The sequence below is a fragment of the Muntiacus reevesi genome, chromosome 10 (genome assembly GCF_963930625.1).
Source record: "Muntiacus reevesi chromosome 10, mMunRee1.1, whole genome shotgun sequence".
NCBI lineage: Eukaryota > Metazoa > Chordata > Mammalia > Artiodactyla > Cervidae > Muntiacus > Muntiacus reevesi.
The window spans coordinates 18159375-18183920 of record NC_089258.1 but is presented as its reverse complement, the minus strand read 5'-3'; the positions used below and the strand labels follow the sequence as shown (position 1 = coordinate 18183920).

General features: G+C 47.8%; 1 protein-coding gene across 2 annotated transcripts in view; it reads right to left on the bottom strand.

Moving 5' to 3' along the window:
* Positions 1-14610: 14610 nt before the first annotated feature.
* Positions 14611-24546, bottom strand: part of ROR2 (receptor tyrosine kinase like orphan receptor 2) — a 240980-nt gene continuing 231044 nt past the window's right edge. The window contains exons 6-9 of one of the 2 annotated variants that reach the window (XM_065947241.1): positions 22849-23163; positions 21430-21675; positions 18237-18439; positions 14611-16861 (exon numbers count right to left, since the gene is read on the bottom strand). In XM_065947241.1, the coding sequence (XP_065803313.1) occupies positions 15416-16861; positions 18237-18439; positions 21430-21675; positions 22849-23163 (2210 nt within the window). In that variant the 3' untranslated portion in view covers positions 14611-15415. The remainder of the gene's footprint in view (positions 16862-18236; positions 18440-21429; positions 21676-22848; positions 23164-24546) is intronic. The other variant, XR_010664614.1, reaches the window with a different exon arrangement.

Below are 24546 nucleotides of genomic sequence, written 5' to 3'. Positions count from 1 at the left end.
AGTAGAGCAAGTCTGAAAGCAACAGGGTCTTGAACAATGTACCTCATCACAGAGCAGCATCTCTTCACTTTGGCCAGACTGGATCAGCTGAAGCGAGCCTGAGGTTCTGCCTACCCCCAGGTGGAGAGTATCATACAGAGGTGTATACACCAGCAAATAGGATCATGGGGGTGTTGGTGAAGGGGGAGAATTTAGACCTGTCTGTCACCGTGGTCATCATATCTCATTCCCAAGCTTAAAAAATGAAAAATGGTAATTATTTCTTAAATACACCTTATTTCAGAAAATAAAGCTAGAACTAATTCAAGATGTCTCATCTACCTAATCACAATGATTCCCCCATGTCAGTTCTGAAGACTGGGTACTCTGCTCACCAATTAAGAAGTTTGTGATGCTGCATTTCGTAACTAAGTTAAGAAATGCTGGGGAGTTCTGAAAGAATAAAAGATAAATGAATGACAGTATCCATGACGCAATTCCTTAAGATTGCATTACCCTGCCTTATGTAAAGGCAGGGTAATGTTTAAGAAAAACAGACTCATTTTGTAGATAAAAGTAAGCTTCTTAGGAATTAAATATTTGCTGATGGATTGTCTAGGAGTGTGACCCCCCCCCTGAGGGTCTGAATTCCTTCTAAGATCTCTATCAGGAGTGAGAAAAAAGAGCACTGGTCATGTGGCCTTACAAGCAACTCAGAGGTATTAACACAACAAAAAGATGGCATTCCTCTGTTTTATGCATTACAGGGAAGACAGTACTCTGGAAACTTCTTCAGATGTTGTCCACACATATACATGTTACCCATACATATGTGTGTTACAGATGTGGCACTTCATTAGTAGCGAATATATGAGTCTGGACCTTAAAATATGGATCTGAACTTGAGAATGCCATTGAGAACTTATGTCTTTGTGGCTTTCAGCTCTGTTTTCATACTGCTGATTCAACCTAAAATGGCTTCTATCATGATCTCAAAATTCTTTCCAACATTCCTGGGGCTCCACATATTTTTGATCACATTCATTGGGGAGGGTGAGAGGCGAGTCTTCGTCCCAGGATTTCTGGCAAGCTGGTTGGTGTAGTTTAGAATATTTGCTCATTCCTGAACTAATTCCACTGTGATTGCTTAACCCAGGTCACTCGCTCCACTCCTAAATCCAACGGTGGAGCCAACTTCTCTAGAACCACATGGATTTCCCTTCTAGAGCCAATGAAGCTCTGGGATAGTGGGAAGGAGAGGTGGGTAATAGATGCTAGGGAGACTGTCAACAATTTTTCCCTAAAATGTGGAAGCAGGGTGATAGGAAGCTAGCAGGTTGTACTTGTATAACTGACATCTTCCTCCTAATTGCCTATACAGTGGACATAGAAGAACAAAGAGTTAGTAGAATCTGAAGCCACAGGTTGGAGCAGGGTCTCCACAAGGAAATACAAAGTGGGATGGTTGCTGAAGAACCAAGAGCAGAGGCGTCTTGCCTTGCCTTGAGAACCAGAGCAGAGACCAAGTATCCACCATCCCTTGATTGATCAGCCAGCAGGGACCCACAAATCACTGTGGGAGAGGTCACTTCTTAGAAGCTGCCTAGTTTCAGAGGATCTCTGTGGAGTTGCCCATCCAGCTGGGCAGGGAGTCGCCTGGAGACCCACACTGATCCTGTCTCTGTGGTGGGGACAGAGTTACTCTTTCCCCTGGGAAGATAGGAGAGTTCAGGGGTTTGTCCCTGTGCATGACAGCTGGTTGACTGGCACTCAGAGAGACCAGAAACTTGTTTGCCTTTCACCTCCACAGGTTTGTTGTTGCTTAAGAGTTTCTTGCAGCTTTTCCTGATGGCCAAAGAGATGGAGTCATGAGGCATAGAAGAGGGAAGAAAGAAGATACTCACTGCCAAGGTCTCAGTCACCAGAGAGAAGAAACCAAGACAGCGTCACATCAGACTGGTGCCTCCTACTTGGGCAGACAGAACTGGACGAGTCGGGTGAGAATGTTACCCACACACTGGTAGGAATTCTCAAGAAGCGTCACCAAAAGCATTAAAATGAATTTGTAAAGACATGATTTTCAAAATTCAATAAATGAGTGTTCACGTATTTGTTCAGATCTTCCATAAAAGACCAAGTTGAATGACTATCTCAGAACATAAAGCAAAAATACAAAGAGGGAACTCAGGGAGAAAGAGGAGACTTGGAGGATAGGACCAAGGAAATGGAATGTGTGACAAGAAAATAATTTGACAAGAAAAAGGAAACGTGGAGAAGAGCTATTCCAGCAAACAGGAAAAAAAAATACTCTCATCTGAATGAGGAGTCAGACCAGCAACTGGCAGGACTGATTTGTCTTAAGCAATATACTTAATTCTTAATATAATACTTAATACTTAAGCAATATACTTAATACTCTGCCATGTGCCCTACTTTTTAAAAGGCACATGCTCAATGTTATGGTCTAAATTGGGTCCCCTCCAAGTTTGTATGTTAAAGTCCTACCTCCAAGGACCTCAGAATGTGACTTTATCTGGAAATAGGTATGCTGCATTTGTAATTATTTAAGACGAGGTCATAGGGAGTAGGGTGGGCCAGTATGACTTGTGTCCTCACGAAACAGGAATATTTGGACACAGATACAGACATGAATAGAGGGAAGATGGTGTGAACACACGGGGAGAAGGTGGTCACCTACAAGCCAAGGAGACAGGCCTGGAACACACCCTCCCCTCACATCCCTCAGAATGAACCAACCCTGTCACCATCACCATCTAAGACTTCCAGCCTCCAGAACTGTGAGGGAATGGATTCTTGGTGAAAACCAGCCCAGACTGTGGTTCTTTGTGTTGGCAGCTATAGCAAACCAATACATGTGGCTCTAGCCCGAGGAAATTGGTAAATTAGAAGAAAAAAATCTTAGAAGCATACAGAGAAAGAAAAAATAGATTATTAAAAGAAGAAAGAAAATCATAGCAGCATACAGCTTGTTTCCATCAACAGTCCTTTTTAAAGGATTAATTAATCACACCCGTGGCCCTTTACTCCTTCCAGTTTGTTCTGCCTCTCCACCCACACATCCCTGGAGACCTCCTCTGGCAGCAGCCTCATGGACTGCACACAATGAGAGATCTGGTGTGTGCATGCTTGTGCGTGCTCTGTCGCTCAGGAGTATTCGCCTCTTTGACCCTATGGACTGTAGCCTGCCAGGCTCCTCTGTCCATGGGGATTCTCCAGGCAAGAATACTGGAATGCGCTGCCCATTCCATCCTGTCCATGTTCCCTCCTCTAGAGGACCTTCCCAACCCAGGGATCTAACCCGAGTCTCCTGTGTCTCCTGCGTTGCAGGCAGATTCTTTATCCACTGAACCATGTGGGAAACTGGGGAGATTGGGTGGGCTTCAGTAAAAGGTCTTGCTTCTAATCCTTCTCCCACTTTCATAACACTCCTCCTCCTCTCTGGGACCCTTAACCAACACATCAGCCTCTTGCATTTTTAATCTACACTCACTCCCTTGATGACATCTCCCATGTCATAACTTGGGGTGCATCTATGTATTACTGGCTCCCAAATATATATTTCTAACCTAGACTTCTCTTCTGAATTCCTTCCATGTTGTGGAAATGCCAATAAATAGTGAAATGGTGGTGCCAACAGACAAGGCAGGTATGGGCATTCCACCCACAGGACACATCAATGATGTATGGATGGTGGGATTCCAGGCCTCAGGGAGTCTGATTTTCTCACCAGGGAAGAAATGAAGGAAGTCAGTTCTCAATGTCTGTGATATCAGAAGAAGATGGCCATCTTCAGTTTTCTGAGATGGTGATCAGATTGTCAGAGAAGACAGTCTGTCAGTCTCTGCTATGGGAACTCTATTCAGGTTGACTTTGTTGTGAAGTACATTGACTGATCATTGGAATGTGCCCTAAGATTACACACCACATAAGGAACAAGTTTTCAAGTCTGTTGGCTCAAGTTGGGATTGTACCTAAGGTGCCTCCTGTTTGCTTATGTTTTTGACTTACTCTTTTAGGTTCTAAAAGATACATTTACTTTTCCCACAATGGTTATTTATTCCTGGAATTTGTTGCTCTGAGTATTTATCTGCCATGCTTGGTGTGTAAACATCTGTGGCTTTCCTGACTTTTTCATAAATCCCCACATCTTCTCTCTGAGTTCTTTTGCCTTAAATCTCACAGTGACTCAGCAGTAAAGAATCTGCCTGCAATATGGGAGATGCAGGAGATGCATGTTCAATTCTTGGGTTGGGAAGATCTCTTGGAGGAAGGCATGGCAACCCACTCCAGCATTCTTGCCTGGAGAATCCCGTGGACAGAGAAGCCTGGCAAGCTACAGTTCATGGGGTAGCAAAGAGTTGGACACAACTGAAGTGACTGAGCACATTTTGCATTCACAGTGACCTCCATCTTTTTTTTTATTTTTAATCAATCTTTTTGACCTTGGATAAATCACTTCACTTTCCCGTGGGGAGGACTGAGTAGGCTGAGGATCCCTGCCGGAGGAGCAGAGTGGGCACTCTTGACTGTGTTTGGATGATCATCTGCCTTTTAGCAACATAAGTCACTGAGGAGTTAACCTCTGAAGGAACACCAGTAATCAATAAGCACCCCATGTCTAGTGTCAATATAGACTTTAGACAATATGATTATATATATATACTTTTTAACCAGAATGAAAACTAATATAGAGATTCTCCCTTGATATGGGGAGGCCACCTTGAAAATCTCTATACTTTAATTCCATGGCATTTATCCTAGGTTTGGTTCAATTTATGTGCATTTGGATTCATACAGATCTTGACCAAGACCCCTGGCCACAGAACCTTGTGAGTGACAGCTTTATTACTTGGCAGCACTTCAAGTCAAGAGGAGAGGGGCTTCATAGATATTGTGAGAAGATAATCACTGTGGGGTAGAGGAAAGCGGAAGGATATCAGAATAGACCAGATTGGAGAGGCAAACAAAAGTGGACCCTGAGAAAATCGGGAAAGCAGACAGATCCTGTAGCTCAGCAAGAGCCCTGTGGGGTCAGGAGGCAGCCAATCACATAGGAATGGTGGCCGGTCACACTTTTATGCATGAGAGTGTTTACTGAACCATTACACTTGCATTTGGGCTTCCCTGTAGCTCAGTTGGTAAAGAATCTGTCTGCAGTGTAGGAGACCCAGGTTTGATTCCTGGGTTGGGAAGATACCCTGGAGAAGGGAATGAGAACCCACTCCAGTGTTCTTGCCTGGAGAATCCCACGAATAGAGGGGCCTGGCAGGCTACTGTCCATGGGGTCGCAGGAGTCAGACATGACTTAGGCACTAAACCACCACTATACTTCCATTTAGAAAGAGCTTAGTACTAGAAAAGTCTAGAGGTGAACATTCTCACTAGAAATTTTCCAGGAGAACTTTAAGAAAGAACGTCAGTTGCAAAGCAAAGAACTGCATTCCCAGAAGTGAATAGAGATGCATGTGTGTGAATGTGTGTGCACACTCATGTGTGGTATAAAGCCATCTTCGAGACTCACAGCTAATGGAAAGGGGAAAGAAGGGAGAGAGTGATGCAGAGAGACAGCAGCCTCTTTGAATGATGAAACTCAGGAAAGGAATTTTAGGAGGACTTCTTACTACCTTCCTGGATCCCGCATCATCTTTTCTCTTGATTTCCTCCTCCTGTTTGCTGGAACACATCCTTAAGTGACTTCTAAGTAAAGGTTAGAAATGAGATTAACACTCTGGATCCTCACTACAGTCTGTCCTGACACAATGGGAATAGCAGTCCTTCAGTACCTTACCAGGGACCATGCTGGGCATTGCAGGGGAAATGTCATCTTCACCCCATTGTCTATAGCGATTCCGTTCTAGCACCAACTTAATGATCCTGCCTAAAAAAGCCTAAAAGTCACCTAGTCCCCACCCCACTACTCTAGTTGGGGACACAACAGTGAATAGAACAGGAACAAGCCCCTGCCCTGGGTCTTTACCTCTTGTGATCCTACATTTGTAGGTTTGGGATGAGGTCACCTGGGGCACACTTTTCTCCATTGATTTATGTTTATATTTATATTCCCGCTTTTTTTAAATTGGGCTTTCCTGATGGCTCAGACAGTAAAGAATCTGCCTGCAATGCAGGAGGCCAGGCTTCAGTCCCTGGCTTCAATCCTTGAGTTGGGAAGATCCCCTGGAGAAGGGGATGGCAACCCACTCCAGTATTCTTGCCTGGCGAAATCCGTGGAAAGAGGAGCCTGGGTGGGCTACAGTCCATGGGGTCAAAGAGTCAGACACGACTGAGCGACTAACACAGTTTCCTTAAATTGGTGCATCAAACAGCTGTCCTGGCCTTTTTCTCTGTGAGTTAAAATTAGAAAAGGAGAGACCTATATAAAGATCTCAATGGATTAACTAATTTAGAATTCATTTTCTAGTGGCCTCTAGTGGCATTTGTTAGAGTTGCACCACTTCTGTTTTGGGGGCTGAGGTCTGAGAGAGGCTGGGTGTTCCCGCAGACTGGAACCTGCTCCCAGCTCACTGCCCTGGCCAGCGGCAGCAGTGGGGGTGGTGGTGTTACATCTCTGCTTCAAGGTCATAAGGTTCCTGCACTAATCACGTTCCTAGCTAATTGTGTGGGGACTATGACCTTCTTGTCCCCATAAAAATCAAGACTCACCACCAGTTTCTTTCTCCCACTCTCCATGATCCTGGATCCTAACCTTGTGAACTGGAAGTTCACACTGTTTATAGGGATGCAATTTTTAATAGTGAGCCAGGATTTCTCTAGGTTCTGTTATTTTCTCTTGCATAAGGGGACTGTATGTGGCTCTACTTGCATGGTTTTGTTTCTAGTTAGTGAAAAAGCCATCACTGGCTACAAGAAAAGGAACTCTAAAGACAAACATTTTTAGATGATTCTTGGTCACGGTATTTTTTTTAGAGGCACAATTGGTGAGTAAAGACCGGATTACTTAAACTGCCCACTGCTGCAGAGGAACCTTAACCCTGCTGTGTTTTCATCAGGGAACTGAGCATCACAGACGTTAGAGAATGTACTTTGTTGCTGGGTTTGTATACCTGGTTCTCTGTGATCGCTGCAGCCGGCACACAGCAGGCTTCCATCAGCATTTGTCAATAAATTAATACAATGATCTTGCCTTGGATTTGTTTGGAGAGTAAGTATCTCCTAGTGATTTCTGTGGCTCAATCAGTAACTTTGCATGCTTGCATTTGGAACAGAGCGTTTCGCCCACAATTAAATCCGTAACTGCTAATCTAAATAATTGTGTTAACTGCAGTATAGCAAAGGCAGAGCTTCTCTAATAAGCACTCTAGTTATCCTGCACATATCAGGTTTTTATGCTAGGTTATTTCAGCAAAAATTGCCCCAAGGTATAATCAAGTTAATAAAATATACTAAGAAAACACAACCTGTGCAATGAATATGCATATTTATAGGATCTACATAATCAACCCAGCTCCTATAAGATCACTGTACCTCAGATAAAGTGAACATGATAGATTGTATTTTGTGTGGAATGCCAAGTATAAATTGGTACTCGCCATCTACCTTGACAAGGATTAAATCATGAGCCACTGCAGCTGCTAAACTTTATCTCTCCCTAAAAGGAATTCAGAGTGGAGATCAGGAATGAGGCATTCTGTGCTCTGGGAAAAAATGGAAGAACAGGTCTTTCGGTAGATGTTTTCAGGAGACTTTATGAGCAGTTTTATGGTGCAGTTCTTCCATTGCCTTGTATCTAGAAAAGCACTAAAATCATTAATGGTGACATCTGCCCCTCCTGAAAAGCAGCAAGCCTCTGCCAGACTGTGTGCTCACTGCATTATCCCCCTTCACTAAAATCAGATCTAACACTGACCTCCCCCCTACCAATCTGGAGCAGTTTCTCAGGGCTTTCTGAGATGCTGCCTCCCAGGCTGTAGTCCTCATTTTGCCCCAAATAATAGTTAACTCCTAACTCTCACATGTTCTGCTCTTTTTTTTCAGTTGATGGAAAGAAATGTGACATTTATTTATGCTAAGAAAATCCATACTGAAAAAACTGTTTTAAGGAACTAGAATTTTACCCTTATGGGATAATAATTAAATATTTTTCTGAAAGAAAAAGGGAAAAGATAGGTTGTTCTCCCTGGTGAGACCCTAACCTGGCAGATGGAGCCTGCAGGAGCCCAAGTCCCCTGTGTTCACTCCAGGGACGTGTGGGCCCAGAGAGAACAGCTATTATATGGCAGGAGACTGAGCACCTGTAGACTTGAAAAAACAACAATATTAGTATTTACTCTGGAAAAAAAACAAGTAAAACCAGTTTGTGCTCCTATTGGGTTAGTGAGACATTGTTCCTGCTCCTCTGCATTGCTGTCTTCTGGATGTGCAGCTTTGAAACAGATTGAGAAAGTAGGTGGGTGGCACAGCATCCGTTCACCTGCCACTTCATCTCATCTGGACCAAAGCAGACAGAGGGGCCAGGTTGCAGGTGGGAAAGATGGTTGCTGGTGAGTGAGTGTGGGTGTCAGGGCCCAGTCTCCGGGCAGCATCCCTCCCCCACCCAACCCCCGTGACTACAGGGAAAAAGTGCATCCTGGGAGGAGTAGGGCAGTGGTCCACTGTGGTGGTCTCAGAAGAGAAGCCACAAAGATGGGTTCCTTTCTGCACCATGGAAGGGACCTTTGCACTTGCGTCCCTTCTTCAAATGTAGGGTTTTAACACAGAAAATAAGGCACACAAATTACAAAGAAAAAATCTATATTGAAATTATCAAAATATTAAAAAAAAATTGTAATATATGGGCTTCTCTATTAACTCAGTAGCAAGGTTTTGCAACAGGGTCCCATAATAGGTGTCACCTTGGAGTAGTGATGTGGCATTTGCAATGTGATGTGAAAGGAATCAGTTTTTACTGGTGAGCAGCCATGAGTACACTGAATATATCATTGGGTTTTTCCCCCTACATTTACAATAAGAGGAAATGCTACATTTCAGTTAGAGATTAGTGAAAATGAATGTGCTTTTTCCAATCCACATTCATAAGCAGGACTAGGGAGTCTTGAGCACCAGGGTACAGTCCTGCCAACCTGTTTTGAGATCCAGGAAATGCTGAGTCTCCAAAAAGAGACACTCTGGTCACCTGTAGTCACAAGCTCTAGAAGACTGTGGGTAGCACCCCTGCCAGTGTGCCCTTAACGGAAGGATTTCTGTCCACTGTCAGTTGCAAACCCTGGGACCCAATCTAATGATGCTTGTTTGATCCTCATCAGTTGACACAGTTGGGCTGTGACCAAGGCATTGTACATGTGTGCCTGCTAAGTCACTTCAGTCGTGTCTGACTCTCTGTGACCCTATGGACTGAAACCCGCCGTGCTCCTCTGTCCATGGGATTCTCTAGGCAAGAATAAGGGAGTGGGTTGCCATGCCCTCCTTCATCACGCACAGCAAATACTGCTACCCAAGGAATACTTTGCCTGTTATTACAGATTTTCTTGTTTAATAAACTTTCTCTTGAAAAGGCGGGGATAGTGTTTCCTATCTTATTCAATGCTGAATTCAGCTGACAGTACATGTTCAAGAAATACTTGTTGAATGACTATAAGAACAATGAAGTGAAGGGCATTTGTTGAGATTTGATGAACAACTCACAGAACTTGTCTGTAACCTTGATCTTTTCATGTAAGTAATGTTTTCTTTTGATAGTCTTAAAAGTGGATTACTCTAATGAAAATAAATCAATAATAACAAGTGTTGGAGAGTATGTAGAGAAATTGGAGTCCTCATTCATTGCAGGAGGGAGTGTAAACCACTTTGGAAAGCAGTTTGGAAATTTCTTTAAAACATCAATGACTTTTCCATATGACTCAGCAATTCCACTGCTAGGAGTCTACCCAAGAGAAATGAAAAACCAGCATATGTCCACATACAAACATACACAATGTTCATAGCAGCATTATTCATAACAGCCCCAAACTAAAAAAATTCAAATATCCATCAACGGATGAGTGGATAAACAAAACATACCATGGAATACTATTCAGCAATAAAATGAGCTTTGATGCCTATATAACTTGGTTGAACCTTGAAAACATTCTGCTAAGTGAAAGAAGCCAGAAACAAAATGCTACATATTGTTTAATTCCACCTATAAGAAATGTCCAGAAAAGGCAAATCCATTCAACAGAAAACAGACCAGATTGCCTGGGGCTGAGGATGTGATGAAAATGTTCTAAGATTAGACTGGGATGAAGGCTGCAATATTTACACATTTGTATACTTTGGATGAGTGAATTTCATGGAAGTAAATTCCAAGATCTCTATCGCCCCAGGTTAGGAGCATGAGGGTGCAGCATATAAGAGTCTGGAAACAAGATAACAGCCAGATGTGGAAGCACCCATGGCTGGCCCTTCAGGTGGTCCAGCTACAGGTTGGAAATACCAGCTATTCCCATCCCCCATCCTGTAAGTCATTCAAACACCGGCTAATGTCTACCTTTGTGCCACGGCTGAAGTACACCTTTGCATTATTTGTAGGAAAAGCTGCTGTAGCAAGTTGAGACTGGAAGTCATCTAGCAGGAGGATGCTTCTTGAACATGAAAACCACCTTGCAGGCAATCTGTTAGTCTCCTCAGTCTTTTCCTTGGGCTCCTGCAGCCTAATTTGGATTATTCTGTGTATTTCAAGGGTTTCCCAGGTGGTACTAGTGGTAAAGAATCTGCCTGCCAAGGCAGGAAATGCAAGAGACTCAGGTTTGATCCCTGTGTTGGGAAGACCCCCCTGGAGGCAACCCACTCCAGTATTCTTGCCAGGAATATTCCATGGACAGAGGAGCCTAGCAGGCTACACTTCATGGGGCCACATATTTCAAAGTAATGGTGAATTTCCTTAACAAAATTCCACGATTCCACATTCCTATTAGCTTCGTTTTCCCTCAAAGAGATGGCTTTAGTGAGGAGACAAGCAAAATATAAAATTCATCCAAAAAAAGAAAAAAACAAACAACCTGATAAGATGATTATTTAAAAATGTTAAACATGGAATTGACCTGGATGGGGGCGGCAGGAACACAGGGAGGGGTGTGGCTGCCTCTCACCTGAATTCTCCTTCACCTGTTTGGACACTGTCTCCCTTCCCACTTTCCATCCAGGTCTGAGAAATACCATTAATATCACCTCAACTGAGCCATCCGGTGGATGCAGTCATGACCTGGGCGGGGGAGCGGTGTGCTGTCTTCCTGGGGTGGGCAGGGTTTTCATTGCTATGGAGGGGAGTATTGTTGCCATCCTGAGCAGGGGTGTGTGTGTGTGTGTGTGTGTGTGTGTGTGTGTGTGTGTGTGTGTGTGTGTGTGTGTGTGTGTGTGTGTGTGTGTGTGTGTGTGTACTGTGTGTGTGTGTGTGTGTGTGTGTCGGTACTGGCATACTTCCCCGAGGCCTTCCAAAGCACAAAAGATGGTTTTGAGACTATGTCTCTATGTCTGGGCAACATTTTTCACTAAAACCTCAGCACTTCAGACTGGGAGAAAGAATAAACAGAACAAATTAGTGAAAAAGCAATACTATTGAATTAAAAATGTTAATTTGTCCTGTCTTTTAACAAAACCACACATGAGAGCTGAGCAAGTGTGTCTGTCACAGTCGCTCTCAGTTCCCTCCACCCACACAGCACTCCAGAGCCGTGTGTGTGTGTGTGTGTGTGTGTGTGTGTGTGTGTGCGTGCGGGGTGGGGGGCACTGCAGTCACATCTGCCTCCTTACAGCCCCTGCCTTAGGGGCCCAGGGCAGGACAACTGCTAGGAGCTCCTCCAGCAGACCAGCCACCGTCCACTGCAAGCCAAGACCCCCAAGATGCACTTATGTGAAAAAAGTAAACAGAAAACCATTTGTAGAGAAGGCACCTCTTCTGTTTAAGAAATGGTATAAATATAAGAACACACTGTATACATTCTTATATATGCATTAAAAAACTGACAGGATCCGAAATGAACCAACAGTAGTCATTACTTGGTGGGGGTGGGGGGCAGCTGGGGATGGGAGAGGAAATGTCCACTGTGACTCTGAACTAGGTGAACTCAGGAACTAGCTGTAGTGACAGTATTAGCTATTTGTATCAGCTATTGAATAACAACATGAACGAAATAAAACTGAAAAAGAAATAGATCTGACAATTAGGCTCATGTTCTTCTCAGTGAGGGTGTCGGGTAGTCTAAATTCAGGCCTCCTCCACGTAAATAAAGCATTACTCTTGTTTCAAAAGCTAATTTCTGAGCGCCCATTAAGTCCCAGGCCAAGTAACACTTACAGTCTCTACTGCTTTAGGGACTAGGGTCTCCACTCAAGTCTCTACTACTAGAGACTCCAGCAGAAGTGTCTGCTACTACTTCAGGGACTGATGAAGGAAAAACAGGAGGTGAAGGTGGAAATAGTTCTGACCTGGAAAGGTCACACTGATTTCCAGCGGCTAGGTATAGAGCTGGTCGTCTGATGCAAGTTGATTTTGATAGATCCTTCTCCTGAAAAGTTCATCTCAAAAAAGATTTTCAATGTTCCCGTCAGAAAGTCATAAACTGTCTGAAAATAGCTATCAATACTGAACTGAGAGGTGGAATTCATCCAAAGGGAACACTTTTAAGCAAGTGTTTCCCTGTTGAGAGAGACCCAAGAGGTTTGTCTTGATATAGTGGGAAGAGTTATATAACTGTAACATTGAGTGAAACACCCTAAAAGAAGCACAGAAAAGTTAGCCATTGCTCTGACAGACTGTTTCAACCAGTACTGTAGACAAAAAAACAACCCAAAAAATGCATGTACAAAGTAATTGTGGCTTTGTATGGCTTGATTAAAACTAATTACACTTGTGTGACCTTACTCAGTTGGTGTGGAAACCTCCCTCTTGTGGGTATAAACAGGTGTGGGGCTAGGTGGGACAGTACGAGTGACATATATCTGAATTATGCAGCTTAGCTCTGAAATCTGTTCTGGAACATTCCAATTAAGTCACTTTCGTTCAACTGCACCGACTGTAAAAGCTCAATAACCTTCCTAAAGATGCAGTAACAAATTTTATTTCGAGCCACAAAATCCCCCAGATCAAAACCTCCCCCACTCTGCCAAAAAACCCTCCAAGCGTCTTTCTGCAGAATCTTGGCTGCTTGCTCTGTGGTCCCGGCCGTGGCCTCGAGCACCGCCTTCACCTCTGGGTGCTGAGTGACGGGAAACTGAAGCAGCCGCTTGCCTCCCTGGCTAGGTCTGCGGACAGGGCAGCCAAAGGGCTATTTCCCATTTTTCACTCTTAGGTCTCAACGGAACAGTTAAACCATCAGGTGTACCAAATTAGAGATAAACTGAAGTTCCTCTTTCAGATCGGTGGAAATGAGAAGTAGCCCCCTGCAGGCCGGAGTTCTTTTAATATGAAATCCAGACCACACTGGCCAGGAGAGGGGCTCCAGGGGGCTCCTAGACATTCACGGGATGTACACTCAGACATGTTATTTGCTTGTGTGCATGGCTGTATCCCTCAGCAGCATCGTGCTAACAGAGAGGAGCAGGGGGTGTACACGATGACCTGAGATGCCAGAGAGCCAGGGAGACGCAGGGTGCTGTACGTAAGGGGCTCTCAGCATCAGGACCCTTTGAGCCCTTGTTGGAAATGCACTTTCTTGGCCCCTCCCAGACTTGCCTGGGAGCAAGTAGGGCAGTGCTTGTTTTGTAACAAGCTCCATCAGATGTTCTGATGTATGATAAAGGGCCACTGCTTATGGATGTGAAGTGAATTCCTAGCTGAGCCTTGCTTAACCCAGGGTTGTGGACCCACTCCACTAAACATGGAAAACCACCCAGGCCGTGCCAGGGTAAAAGGGACCCACCTAGGGGAGAGGGACAGCAGGGGCCATTAGCTGGCCAGCAGAAGCATCTTCAGGCCTCATCCAACCCCTCCCCTAACTGGAAGCCCTGGAGCCACTGACCCCACAGATGTACCCTGGTCCAGGTATACCGGAACTCGGCTGGCTGCGCTGCAGACCAACGATGGAAGGCAGGCAGCTTCGGGCAAGTGGTGAAGAAGTCCTAGACTCCTTCACTGTCTCTCCCTGCAGCCCTGCTCCAGGCCTTGGGAAGCGCCAGACTCCAGGTCTAAAAATGGCAGGGCCTTTGGGACCTCAGGAGGAGGGAGGTTTAAAACCCAAAACCATCTTCACCTCATCTGCAGTTAATCCCCACTACAGACTTCACCAAGAAAAGCAATGTAACCTGTTCCCATCATTCATCTGCCAATGTATAATGTATCCACGTTCAAATGAAGTTGCTGCTCCCAGACAAGCCCCAACCGTGGCCCAAATCATCACCATTCGGCGTCTCCATCATCCAGCAAACCCCACTGCCTGACATCCTCATGACCTGCAGAGCCAACTGAACCTCCTCTTTCACTTTATTGGGTACAGCAGGTGTGGGAGTTACAAGTGAACTCTATCCCGTGTGTCAGATGCAATGTACTTGTGGGCCTTCTGTCACAGGAGCTCTGAAATGAATGGACCTCGCTTACATATGGTACAAACACAAGCAAACCAGAATACAATCAGGTGGTATCCCAACGTGGGTAACGTAAACAGTTAAATTACGAAGTCATTATTTTAAGTTCAAAATACTTCAATGAAAACGGCATACAAAAACCATATAAATTACATTTAAGGTCTGTACAGAATTCTAAAAAAAAAAATAACAATAATGTGCTCTGTACAATGTTGCCTCCTTTGTAACATTCCAAGGCCCCAAAACACTTTCCCTTGAATTCCAGAAAATTGGGCAAAATACACATGCAGGATAATTAAAAAATTATTTCACAAGAATACAAAATCATGTGGGTTTCTTTTAAGGCACATAACAAACTCCCATTCCAGGAGCCCCTTCCTCATCAGACCCTGACAGGTGGCCACTTCTTGTTCCCATTAATCTTTGGTGGGTGAGGGGAGACTCTTACTGGCAGGTGAGGGGCAGCAGAGAGAAAAGCAGCCTCCTCCATCCTCACCCTGCAGCCCAGCCACTGGGCATCACAAATCCCAAGGTCCCAACTTGTTGCAGGCCGCCTTTTCCCAATGTTTGGACATACTCAATCCATAGGCAATATGGAGAGAAGATGTTACCTAATTTCCTTCAAAGCACAAGCACTGCTCACTGATGTCGGCCTCCGGGGAAATGTTGGTGGCACTGGGGAGTCACTATCTGTCCTGCTGGTTTACTCTCCTCGCCTGGTCAGGAGCCATTGGCCAAAAGACCCTCCAACCAAACAGGTGGGCACAGCGCGGCTCTGGGCACAAGAGGACTGCAGAGGAGGGCTTGGCACAGGGAGGCTGCCTCCAGCTCAGCAGCTCCTGGGGCGCCCTCCACCCGAGGCTCCTGTCCGTCCACTCGGTGCCCGACGACCCCATGGCCCTCAGGCTTCCAGCTGGACCTCGGCCTCGCCCATCTGCAGAGTGTCGTTGTCTCCCAGCAGCTCGGTCTCGGGGACCGAGCCGTCCTCCTCCTCCTCCGCTTCCTGCACGGGGCTCTGGGCCACGTCTTCCGGGACATTCTGCGCATCCTCAGTGCCCTCCGAGAGCAGGGCGGCCCTGTCCGCCACCGACGTATTGGAAGGCGCGGTGGTGACGTACCCCGTGCTGGTGGAGCCGCTGCCGCTGTGATGCGAGCCGGGCTTGGGGACCATCTGGGCGGGCACCTGCTGCGGGGCCATCTGCATTGGGATCTGGACGGGGTAAAAGTTGGGCAGGTAGGCCCCATAGGCCGGCACCGGCTGGTACCCATTGACCGGGATGTAGAGCTGGGGAGGGGGCACCATGGGTCTGATCTGGCCCTTCATGGGGATGAACTGGGGCTGCGGGAAGGGCTGGGCCTTCTGCTTGGGTCCCCCGTAGCGGGCGTTGCTGACGTTGCTGACCGGGCTGGTGCTCAGCGAGCTGGTCTGCGTGGCGTTGCTGGCGCCCGAGGTCTGGGCCGAACTGTTGTAGGTGGACAGGTTGCCCCAGGCGCGCAGCCGGCTGTGGATGTCCTTGAAGCGGGGCCGGCGGCTGGGGAACTCGTGCCAGCACTCGATCATCAGCGCGTACACCCAGGCGGGGCAGTCGTCCGGGCAGGGCAGCACCTGCCGGCTCCGGACCATCTCCACCACGTCCTGGTTGGAGTGGCCACAGTAGGGCTGCAGGCCGTAGCTGAACACCTCCCACAGGACCACGCCGTAGGACCAGATGTCCGAGTCCACGGAGAACTTGCCGTACATGATGGCCTCGGGGGACATCCAGCGGATGGGCAGCAGCGCGCTGCCCGTCAGCTTGTAGTAGTCTGCCGAGTACACCTCGCGGAAGAGCCCCAAGTCCGAGATCTTCACGGTCAGCTTGTCATACACCAGGACGTTGCGGGTGGCCAGGTCTTTGTGCACCACGTGGTGGCCGGACAGGTACTCCATGCCCGCGGCGATCTGCGCCACCACATGCACGAAGTCTGGGGGCTCCAGGGCGGACTTCACAGTGCGGTCGTCGTCTGTGCTGCCCACGTCCGAATGCGGCGAGCGCATGACCAGGAACTCGTGCAGGTCACCGTGCGGGCAATAGCTGAAGATCATGCTCAGGGGTTGGTCCTTGGTCACCACGCCCAGCAGGCAGACGATGTTGGGGTGCTGCAGCCGCGCCCGCAGCAGGGCCTCGTGCCGGAACTCCTCCCGGAGCGGACCCTCCGCTTTGTCCTTCAGCGTCTTGATGGCCACGGCCTGGGTCTGCTCACCCGGCGCCGGGCCAAACAGATGGCCTTTGTAGACCTTCCCGAACCGGCCCTCCCCAAGCTCCTCCATGAACCTCACGGTGGACAAGCTGATCTCCTTGAGTTTGGCCTGCCAAGAAGAAAAGCCCGAGTGAAACATTTCTGCCACCAAGATACCAGAAGGCAGAGCCAGACAGCTGGAGAAGGGGTCGGGAGGGGGCTCCTAGAGCCACTCCCTAGCCCCACCAGGCTCAGTTTCAGCCTGCATCACCCACTGCTCTCTGCTCTTAAATGCGCTTCAATGCCTTGGGACTGCCTGAAACCTTCAAATGGTCCCAACCAGGCTGCAAACAACGCCACCACCCCAAGACACATTGCAAAGTGTGTGGGTGAGGGTGGGTGTGTGCACTCTGAGCTCCAGCTGTCCCAGGACACCCTCCCAGCTGTGTCCCCACTAAGGTCCTTTGCTGCCGCTCCCTGCAATGTGCCCATCAACAGGCCCAGCCGCCTCTGCTCGTCAGCAAGGCCCTGATGTCTATTTCTCTTGAACCCTGAGGTGTGCTTCCCACGATCTGTGTCATTTTTAGAGTACAGGCCAGCTGCTCTCCAGATGCACCTCAAAGGGCCTGTCTTGCTGCTTCCTCTTGACTAGATTCTTCATTAGATGCCACGTGATAGAAGCACCACACTGGTGAAATTGATTCGAGTCTTGCATCTCTCAGCCTCTACAACTTCCTGCCCCCTTCTGTATGCCCAGCCCTGTCCTCAGAGGCTGTCTGAACCCGGGGGAATCTGTGTCCTCACCTGTTGAACCCCCTTCCACCCCGCCACCCCCTGAAAACATTCAGTGATGCCTGGCTACAGAACTGAGTAAGTTCAGCCTCCTCCACTTCAAAGCCCAGATTGAAATGATTCTCCCCCAAAACTTGCAAATAATGTAAATGTCGCTTCACTGAGGCTGGGTGACCTTGGGGAGCCCTTCTCCTGTGCTACACATTTCAGTTCGTTCTCCCCATCCTAGGAACTCAGGTTTGGGGTGAGCTGCCCCCACTAGCACCTCTACAGGACTCTTGCTCTGTCCTTCCCTGAAAAACAAAACAAAGTCAGCCCAAGCCCAAACTGACCAGAAAACAGGCCCTCATTCCTTAAAAATGCGACATTCGACCCTCGAGTTGTGGGGGCACCCTGAGTCTCTCTTTTGTCCTCCTGAGGGGACAGCTGAAGCCCTGCAGAATGAGGAAAGTTCATTCCCAGCCTGTGATAACAGAGCGGGTCTCTGTCGAGGCAAAACAGTGAATTCCAAACTCACCTGCCATATATCCCCTAAGGAGGCAAATGTCCTGGTATATTTTAGAGAAGAAATGGCAAAAAAGAAGGCCAGTTTAAAAAGAATCATGTGTTGTGAATCAAGCAAATTAAGAAAGTGAGTACTGGGGTTAACCAGTCTCCAGGTGGAGGTTAAGCCTGGGGGAGCAGCCTCTTTAAATAAATACTGGTACAGAGACCTGCTTGTGCTGGTTGATAAGAGGCATTTCCACATCCTGGCTGGGCGAGGCCATCAGCTGCCGCCGCTGTGGTGTAGAAGCAGAAGCCTTCTGTTTATTCCGGCACATGCAGACCAAGAAGAAAAGGCACGCGATGACAAGGGGAATGGCGATGCTTGGAACCAAGATGTACAGAATTCCCATCCTGCTGCTGTCTTGGGGACCTGTGAACAGCAAGGTATTCATGGTTTTTCTGAAAATATCCCCCCTTTTCAACTCAGAGTTCTCCACCAGCCCACCCCCACCTCCAACTAAAATATTTAAACACTAGCAGATAGTTACGTAAACTGCATGAAGGGACAAAATTACAACCCAAACCTCAAAAAACATTATGTACCCCAAAATGTACACCTTGTGAGGCATGACCTAGAACTTCCTGCCAGGGGAGCAACTCAGAATACAGAGCACAAACAACAGACTCTAAAGGTCTTACAGTAGCAATCACCACCAACATGTTGCTTCCCAATTTGAATCCTGTTGGACATAGATGTGACCTTTTCGTGTTGACTAAACTTGATGAGTTGACTAAACTTGATGAAACACAAGTTTCATGTTTATCCTCAGTGAAAGGAACTGAATATTGGGATTAGAAATGATCCTTGACTTCATTGAACATTTTAGGGTTTTCCTCATTTTTTGTACAGTGAACATATATTCTTAAAAGACAATCATTAAAAATGCATATGATTTAAAAGAGCACTGGCTCTTATGCAGTGGGGGTACGCAAATTCTTGAAAAACAATGGTTAAGATGTACAAACACTGAGGCTTCAGGATGTTTTTTTTTTTTCTTTTTTCTTTCTCTCTCTCTCTCTTTTTTTTTCCTCTTTTTTCCCGCTTTATGGTGAAGAGCAACGCACTGTCTACCCCTACAGGATTTACAGGAAAGCACAGAGGGCATTGGGCCGCAAGGTTCAAGCACCTCAGTGCTGCCCCCTGAGGGAGAGTTAAGGCTTCTTCTCTGTGATGTGGAAAGCATGTTTTCCAAAACCCCGCCCCCGACTGCCCCCAGCAGTTTTCATCTCAACCTTGTGAATAATTAATTGCACGGGAACTTGGGCTTCCCTATAACCAGTGGTAATGAGCTTTCCATCAGAAAGCAAACAAGTGATTTCTGGTCCATGTGGTCCCTTAAAGAGCTAATTCAGTTCTAAAAATCACCACTATCACCAGCATTGTCCCAAACCCAGTCTTGTTCCCTAGTCTCCAAAAGAAGATAAAAATCAAATACAACCACACACAAAACCCTCCTGGTCCCACTCTGGAGGCAGATGTTCTCAAAGCCTCAGGGGCAGTGGAGATTCTGGGTCATTTTTCCTGATTAAGGGCTAGGAGGGAAATTTCATGATCTTCAAGCCAAGATGAGATGTGAGCACTATCCATAGTTTTGTATATCCATTTATTTTATCATTATCTTTTAAAAATCACTAATAGAATACATGCTTATTAATAATTATAGTATTAGAGAAAATTGAATATTCTTAATAGGTAATTTGGAAATGGCAATCCACTCTAATATTCTTGACTGGAAAATCCCATGGGCAGAGGAGCCTGGCAGGCTACAGTCCATTGGGTCACAGAGTCAGACACAACTGGGCATGCACCCTTTTCACTTTATACTATTAACAGGTTGGTATTCACTTATTTTTTGATGTGTATATTTAAGTTGAACATGAAATAACCAATGTTCAACTAACTTGACATAGAAGAGGCAGCTCATACAATTTTTAAGAATAGAATTTAAAAAGAACTCATTTAAAACAGAATTATATCATCCATATTTTCCTGCTCCTGGTTTTGTGGTAGAATAATATACTAGACTATAAGGGCTTCCCTGGTGGCTCAGTGGTAAAGAATCTGCCTACCAATGCAGGAGATGTAAGTTAGTTCCCTGGGTTGGGAAGATCCCCTGGAGGAGGAAATGGCAGCCCATTCCAGTGTTCTTGCCTGGGAAATACCATGGACAGAGGAACCTGGCTGGCTACAGTCCTGGGGTCACATAAGAGTCGGACACAAATTAGCAACTAAACAACAACAACACAATATACCAGACTATGTTTCTTGAAGAACACACAATGCCAGTCATTCATCAAGAACTGCAGACTGTCCCACGGCACAGATGAACTTCTGTCTAATCCATTGTTGGTAAATAATTGCCTGTTTATTTAGCTATCAGAAGTGATTCTGCAACAAATATCCTTGCATTTCTGCCCTTTTAAGTGCAAATATTTCTGCAAAGTGAAATTGCCAGAGGAAAGAACATGCATATTTCTTTATCTCTTGATTAAATTTTAATTACAAAAATAATAACTGCTCATTGTAAAAACATCTTGCAAGTGTGCTAAGTCACTTCAGTCGTGTCCAACTCTTTGAGACTGTGGCATGCCAGGCTCCTCTATCCATGGGATTCTCTAGGAAAGAATACTGGAGTGGGTTGCCATTTCCTTCTCCAGGGGATCTTCCCAACCCAGGAACTGAACCCACATCCCCTGTGGCTCCTGAGTTGGCAGGCAGATTCTTTACCACTCAACCACCTGGAAAGCCCAGAGATAACGATGTCTGTAAAATTTGCAACAATGAACTACACACTTTTCTTCTAGTCATAATTTAAGAGAGAAACTTCAGGGAAAACAATTAAAGAGATTTAAGTTCTATTTTCTCCTCACTCTGCTAAGTCTACGTGTAACAGTTGAGCAGAGTGGGAGGTGTGGGAGGAGGAATAGGAGGCCTGTGCCCCAACCACAGATGCTGGTCTGAGAAGCTGGTTTTAACTGTAATGGGAAGCATATTCACTAATAGTGGGAAATGCTTGACAATGTTCACTGAGAAACAAGATGCCAAATTCAATATCCCAAGACCACACAGGGAAAGAGGGCTGACAGAAGGGCCCCCAAATGTAAACAGTAGTCTCTGCTGAGTGGTGAAATTAGAGGTGATTTGCACATTCTTCTTTAGTTTTTTTTCTTCTGTAATTTAAAAAGTCCTGTAATGACCAGGTATTACTTTTATAACCAGCCACGACTTTACATAAAACAAATAATCATGGTGGTGAAACACGGTGGGTGGGGGATCCCAGAGCTACCAGCCTCCTGGTACCATCTCATCACAGAGTACACCCCCCAGTCAACATTTGAAAAAAAAGAAAGAATACATACTACAAGAGGGTACGTCACACAGTTCCATGCGTACGTTTTTATTCTGCGTGAAGCACCAGGGGCCTTCCATCTGCCCGCCAGGGTTCCGGCAGTAGGCGTGCCCCCCTCCGAGCTCGGGGAAGTCGGCGCTTGTCAGGTGGTGGCTGTGGGGGTGCTGCAGGCCCCACGGCTGGCACTGGTGCCCCGACTTGGTGGTGCTCGCCGTCCCTCTGTAATCCGTGCCTGAGCCGTTGTAGCACTGATGGTCTGAGAGAGAAGGTTTGTCAGGAGGCCCGAAAATGAAGAGGAAGCTGCAGCCCTCCTCTGTGGGTCCAGGGAGCACCCATCTTCAACTATTCCAAAAAGGAATAACCAAACCACCTCGCCAAATCGGAATTGCCAAAAGACCAAGGGATTGGACGTAACTTCCAAGAAAAGAAGTGCCCAAGCCCACAAGTTAAATGGATGGGTGCACCAGGGACACATGTGGGGAAGAACCTGGTCAGAAGTTTATGACCCTGAAATAGCAGGCACCCCCACTCTACAATGACGATGTCAACCCTAATCTCCTATTCACTTTCATTAGAAACAAAACCAAACTATACAGGAGGTATGAGAAACTTCCAGACCTGACCCCCCAACCTCAGTGAGGACGGGGCTCAGCCTGCTGTGAGCAGATCCCCAGGCTCCCTCCACTCCCAGGGGAGACCCAGGGCCTCTTGGAGCCACACCTGGGCTGTGTGTTTGTTGAATACCAGTTACACTGTGCTTGTTGTGTGCAGGCACTGTGTTAAGAACTTTCTAAACACTAACTCATTTAATCTTCGTTCCAGCTCCTGAGGTGAGTAGTTATTATCGTGGTGTAATATGAGGAAACTGATATTTAAGCAACTTGCCAGGAGGTTCATGATGTCAGCTGAGCTGCCAGGCTTTGGATGGTGCAGTGGGTCTGGAGAGCAGGCTCTGGCCACCCTGGTGAGGAGCCCTGCTGCTCTAGGGAAGCCCGGCCTCACCAAGGAAGCGAATATTTCCCAAGCCTGGGGGGAAGTCGACCTCTTTTCTGGGTCGGCCCCCCTCAAGGAGCACCACCATACCATCCTCAATCAGCTGCTGAGAGATGCTTGTGCACCACAGGGAAGGCTTGGAAGGGGGGCTCTGTCTTCCCCTAAGCTCCTTTCAGCCTTGGCGGTAGGCCAGAGTCCTCCCGTCTTGGAGAAGCCAAGTGTGCGGCTCACTGGGATGGAGTGACTTACTAGGGACCCACAAACAGGCAGGGTCAGGAGGGCTGTGCGCTCAGAACTAGAAGACAGGGAGTCTGCACCCGGGGCTGCCCTGCCCGCATGGGGCGGGTCTGTGAGACTTTCCTGGACGGCTGGAATGGGGTCCCCAGGTTCTAAGAGGCAGGACCCAGGTCCTGGGGGAGGACGCGTGGGGACTCACAGCGGCCCAGCCTCTCGGCTGGGATGCCGATGCGCATGCAGTTGGCGGCGTCGGGGCTCTCGGGCATGGGCAGCGCCTCGCACTTGGGCAGCTGCAGCCGCATGAGGATGAGCGGGTTGGAGCGCGCGATCGTGTACTCCTGGCGGCACAGGTCGCTCTCCAGCACCTCGCACTCGTCCCGGCACAGTTCGCGCGGCTTGGGCGCCCGGGAGCGCGCGTCGCACAGCGGGAACACGAAGTGGCAGAAGGACGGGATGGCGAACTGCGAGCACTGGTCCGATAGGTGCGTGGAGGTGCCGATCATGGTGAAGGCGGCTGCGGAGGAGGCGAGGCCAGAGTTAGGGTGGGGTGGGCCCTGCTTCGGGGCAAACACCCTGCGCGGCCACCCCTGCCCAGCGCCCCTGGTCCCATCTTCCGCCCAGGATCCGTGCTCTGCCCGAGGCCCCTGCTCCCACCTCCTGTCCAGGCCCTCGACCCTGCCCGACACCCCAGCCCCCATCTCTTGTCTGTGCCTCACCCCCAGCCCTCCGGCTTGACTTCTGCGGGCCCAGAGTGGCTCTCGGGAGAGCCAGCACCCCAGGAAGCACATGGGCTGCATCGATTTGCACCTAACACAGAAAGGCCCTGGTCCTAGGGCGTCCCTTACAAACATCAAAAATGAAACAAGAAAGGAGGAAAACCTGGCCCCAGATCGCATCCACCTAGATGCTACTTCCAAGGCAGAAAGATTCTGGTACCAGACTCAAAACGACTTCCTAAGGTCCTGTTATGAACTGGCTCTGCTAACACTTGGGGATAGGTGAAGCCACGGGCTGAGTGGCTTCTAGAACGAGAGGTTGGAGAAGAGGCCCAAAGACGGAGCGTTGGTCTTCCTGACATCTTGAAGTCTGCGTGCAGAGGGGAGGCCTGGCATGGAATGGACCACCCAGGGTATGAACAGAGCCAGAAAGATGAATGATCAGCCCTGTGGCCTGCTGCCCAAGAAGGAGTACTTGACAATGGCAGTGGACGGTGGGCATTCCTTCAGGTGGAGTCTGGGGAGAGCCAAGAAACAACCAGAGGAGGTTCAAAGTGGGGAGGGGGGCAGGGCTTTGTGATAAAGGACAGCAGAGAAGCAAGCCATCACAGGAGTGTCTGGAGCCCAGGTCGGCTGGCTTGCGTTTGGGGTGAGACATCAAAGGATGGGGCTTGATGGGAAGAATTGACACCTGATATGGACAAAGGAAAGGGGTGGGGGCTGCAGAGACCACGTCTGGGCAGGTGGATGGGAGCAGAGCTGCCAGCGGCAGGAGGGAAGGTGTGCACTCCAGGGCCCTCTCCTCCAGGTTGGGGCAGTCAGCACTCAACGGAAAGCATCCGCTGCCCCTCCTGTGCCCACCCCACTTTGACCTGTGGAGGACCTGGTTGTAAGGATCTGATCCTGGCCAGCTAGAGAAAGAGAGGCGCCCTGTGCCTGGAGAAAGAGAGGCTGGAATTTAGTCCTTGGGACATTGCAGCTCCACTCATCACTTGTAGTGCCGTGCCTAGCGCGGCCAGCAGGTGGCACTGCTGGCAGCCATTTCCCTCCAAAGACCCAGCAAGGTACCTATGGCTGGCGCTGGGTTAGGTGAGCAGGCATGGGAGCTGGGTTCTGGCCCGGCCCTGTCGTTTACCACAGGACTGGCAGTCACTCAGGCCTGTCTGTACCTGGGTCTCTAT